This window comes from Hypanus sabinus, chromosome 4, assembly GCF_030144855.1.
Source record: "Hypanus sabinus isolate sHypSab1 chromosome 4, sHypSab1.hap1, whole genome shotgun sequence".
Classification (NCBI taxonomy): domain Eukaryota; kingdom Metazoa; phylum Chordata; class Chondrichthyes; order Myliobatiformes; family Dasyatidae; genus Hypanus; species Hypanus sabinus.
The window spans coordinates 53,863,169-53,867,493 of NC_082709.1; the positions used below are offsets into that span (position 1 = coordinate 53,863,169).

At 47.7% G+C, this 4,325-nt stretch overlaps 1 protein-coding gene across 1 annotated transcript; it reads right to left on the reverse strand.

Annotated features, from left to right (window-relative positions):
- Window positions 1-1,705: 1,705 nt before the first annotated feature.
- arl4cb (ADP-ribosylation factor-like 4Cb) lies at window positions 1,706-3,376 on the reverse strand. The gene has a single exon (XM_059967091.1). The coding sequence runs from the start codon at window positions 3,038-3,040 to the stop codon at window positions 2,462-2,464; it is 579 nt and encodes a 192-aa protein (XP_059823074.1). The 5' UTR covers window positions 3,041-3,376; the 3' UTR covers window positions 1,706-2,461.
- Window positions 3,377-4,325: the final 949 nt, after the last annotated feature.

Consider the following 4,325-nt stretch of genomic DNA (forward strand, 5'->3'; position numbering starts at 1 on the left):
AGATGCTGGAATTCTTGAGCAACACACACAAAATGTAAGAGGAACAAGCATGTTAGGCAGCAGCCATGGAGGGGAGCAAATATTAACATTTCAGTGTCTTGGCCTGAAACGTCCACTGTTTACTCTCCTTAAGACATAGGAACAGAACTAGGCCATTTGGCCCATTGAGTCTGCTCTGCCATACCATCATAGCTTATTATCCCACACAACCCCATTCTCCTGCCTTCCCTTCATAACATTTAATGCCCTTCAAAAACCTAACAACCTCCGCTTTAAATATACCCAATGACGTGGCCTCCACTGCCACCAATTCACCGCCATCTGGCTAAAGAAATTACTCATCTCTGTTTTTAAGGGTCATCTCTGAATTCTGAGGTTGTGCCCTCTGATCCTAGATTCCCCCGCTATAGGAAATATCCTCTCCACATCCACTGTATCTTGGCCTTTTAATATTCAATAAGTTACAATGAGTTCCCCCTGATTCATGCATTCTTCTAAACTCCAGCCAGCACAGGCCAGAGCAATCAAACGCTTTTCATATGTTAACCCTTTTATTCCCTGAAATATTTTCACGAGCCTCCTCTGGACCCTCCATAGATGCTGCCTTAGTTACAACTTGCTTGAAATAAACTTGATGGGAGGAAAGACCCTAGATGTGGAATGTTTTTCTGTGGGCATGCCAGCCTTCACAACTTCATGGATATAAACTTGGGAATCCCCATTCTCAGACATTGTTACATCATGCCTACTGCACAAATACCTTGAACAATTTGTCTGAAAGTGATGCAGTTAATACGAGTCGAGTATGATTTTCCATTTTACATTGGTTTTTGTTTTCAGTAGATCGATTCCCAACAACAGCACATAAATCAGAATCTGTGATGATTTCTCAACCTCTCTCCCAATTGATTGTCCCTTACTTGCTCATTTACCTTCCAGCACTTGAACAATGCTGTGATCATGGGCAAATTCTTCCAACTGTGGATATAAGGCTTCTGGGTTCTTCTTATCCTTACAAACTCACACCTAAAGGAGTTTTCTCACATATATCTCTCAGCCTTTTCCCCAAAGTTACTCATTGCATGCACCAGATGTTGATATAAAACAGTATTCAGTCAGCATCAAAAACACTAAAATATGGCTTAATGAAAATGCTTTCATCAAATGCAAATCTTGTTAAAGCTATTAATAAAATTAGAACACCATATCTATGTATGGTGATAGTTATTATTTTGCAGATCTAATATTCTAATAAAATAATTGTGTTCCTGGGTACACACATATGTGTGTGTGTAGTGTATAGTACTGGCACACACAAAGCAATTATTTTACAGATCCAATATTCCCTTTAAAATTATCTTTATCCTGTGTGCGATTACACAATTGAACTATGTACGCTGGGGCACGGTGTATAGGTACCTGCACATAAGCGACCGCACAGATGAACGTAAATTACTCGTTTCGGTAGAATATTATATTGGAAAAATAATCAGCTATATTTTTACAAATGTGATTTGCATTGTAATTAACCACTGATAATCTGAGGTTGAAACTGTGCTGCCACTGTTCCAATGAGGGATGATAGTACTTGGTAGAGATGGAATCTAGAATGGGAGAATGAAATTGGGACAGGCCAGTGAGTTTAAAAATAACAAGACAACAGGCGACCTCTGCGAAGGACAGAAAGCACCACATGATCCTAGTATCAGAAGCTCATCCTTTATTATCCCAAGATCGTAATTTATTCTGACCGTCAAAGACATGCAGATAAATACAGTACCTAAATGTCGTAAAGGTGAGGGCCAGCCTTACCTATTTCAGCTTATAATATTGGGCTAAAAAGTATTAAACTTAAGAAGGTACAATCAAAATATAGCGACAAGAAGCCACGGGGTCAGGGTCGGGGTTACAGTTTTCCTTCTGCACAAGCTCCATTCTGTAATATCCTTTTAGCTTGTCTTCTTTCGTCGAACCTTGACCCCCCTCTGGATCATCTCCCTCCTCAAGAGCTCCGAGTCTGACGGCCGGTCCTTCCGAAGCAGGCGAGGAGAGATTTATTGTGCCGCAGCCCGCTGGTCCACCCCGTGTGGACGGCGAATGCTTTTCTCAAACAGAAAGGCTGGGTGCATGGAGATCGCAAATGGCGCTGTGGAATCCGCATTAAAAAGTTCCAAACTGTCAATGCCCCGTGCCCATGAGGGCCACGCAGAAGGGCGAACGAGAAACACTGTGCACCCACCTCCTGTCCGGAGACTCTCCATTCACTGATGCGCTAAACTGGTCGCTTGGGTCAAGCCGCCGATTCTGCCAGTTCATTGTTGGTGCATGACTTAGTTCAATTTAGCTTAGATAAATATGTATGTGTGTATCTGTGCGTTTCTACAGGACCTCCGAGGAGCCCATTCGGGTTCCGAGAGTGCTTAACACCAAGTCCCGGTCCGTCCTTCCTCCCCGCATTCGATCACCGCTTCTTCTTCTGCCTCAGCGCCTTCCTCTTCTTCACGATCATCTCGTACAGTTTGTCCATGCCTTCGTGCAGCCCCTCGCCGATGATCGCACAAGCCGGCTGAACATACCAGGTGGTGGACGGGCTGAGTTCGTGTAGCGCCAGCTGCCTCTCCAGCTCGGCCACCGGCAGCGACTTGGGCAGGTCCTGCTTGTTGGCAATTACCAACAACGGCGTGCCCTGGTTCTCCGAGATCCTAGTGATCTTGTGCAGCTCACTCCTGGCTTCCTCCAGCCTCTCCACATCCACCGAGTCCACCACGTAAATGATACCGTCGGTGCAGCGGCTGTAGGACTTCCAGAGCGGCCGGAGCTTCTCCTGGCCGCCGACGTCCCAGAAGTGGCAGCTGATGCCCTTGGCTGTCCCGTTGCCCAGCTTGATCTTCTCTGTGTTGAAGCCGATAGTGGGCACCGTGTTGACGAACTCGTTGAATTTCAGCCTGTACAAGACGGTGGTCTTCCCTGCCGAGTCCAACCCCAACATGACAATGTGCAAGGACTGGAAAGCCGATACGTTGGAGAAGCTGTTCCCCATTTCTCTCAGGCGGTTGAGCTAGGGCAGACGAGTGGTGGGATCCGCGGAGGGAATGACGATAGAGCGATGCTCGCAGCCCGACGTGCTCAGAGAGCGCAGCTTCTCAGGCTGTCCGTGTCGGCTTCTCATCCCGGGCGGCGAGAGTTCGGTGAGGTTGCCCCGACAGGCTCGGGTAGCTTGCGTGTGGAAGCCGGTGGACGGGAGAGCCTCCTTTTTCTCCGCGCCCACACACGGACATGTGAATGCAGAGCTCCGGCAGACGGTCAATCCCCTCCGCGCTCACAGACAGACAGGAATGACACAGAACGGCAGGAACACCCCCAGGTCGCTTTGCAACTTCCGCCTACACAAGAACTTGCAAGAGGCGGGATTCAAACAAATACCACCCCGTTATTTAAATTCGATACTGTAGCGACTGAATGCACGGATGGCGTCTGACTCATTGTAGGCAAACCCGGTAGGCAAACAGCCTCGCTACACGAGGAAATCTGCAGATGCTGGAAATTCAAACAACACACACAACCTCCCTACAACCCTTTGCAACTGTCCAAATACGTGTGCGTGCTCCAATCGGAAAACACCAGGTTTCTTTATTATGGGAACACATCATTCTAACGATGCGGGGTTTCGACCCAGAACGTGGACGATACCCCTCCTCCCACAGATGCTGCCCGACCCACTGAGTTCCACCAATAGATGGTTGCTCCGGATTCCAGCAACTGTAGTCTCTGGTGCCCCCACCTTCGAGTTTATTTCGCTTCACGCATTGTGATCATGTAAAATGAATTGCAGCTCCTAACTCTCGACATCACAGGGGCCGGTTGATGCGTCAAGGTTTCACAAGGCATTCGGATATTCACTGGAAATGTGCGGGATTTAATCCCGCTACATCTCCGCATATTACCCCTCACCCCCCCCCCCCCCCCACACCACACCAGCTCTCCGACATGATACGAATGCGCCACAGATTGAGCAGATGGAGACACAAATTACTGCAGGTACTATAATCTTGTGAGAGCTCAGTTGGTCCAGTTTTTTTTGGCGGGGGGGAGGTGGTTGAATGGACTGTCAACGTTTTGGGTTGAAACTCTGCTTCAGTACTTGATGCAGGATTTCAGAATCAGCGGCACGTGTTAACTTAGCAGCAATAGTTCAATGCAATTTCAACCCGAAACTTAGAGAATCCGCCGCTAGGAGGGGCTCCCTCTAGGTGCAGGAATTCTCCACGTTTTGGTTGAAATCCTGCACCAAGTACTGAAGCAGATTTTCAACCAAAAACGTTGAC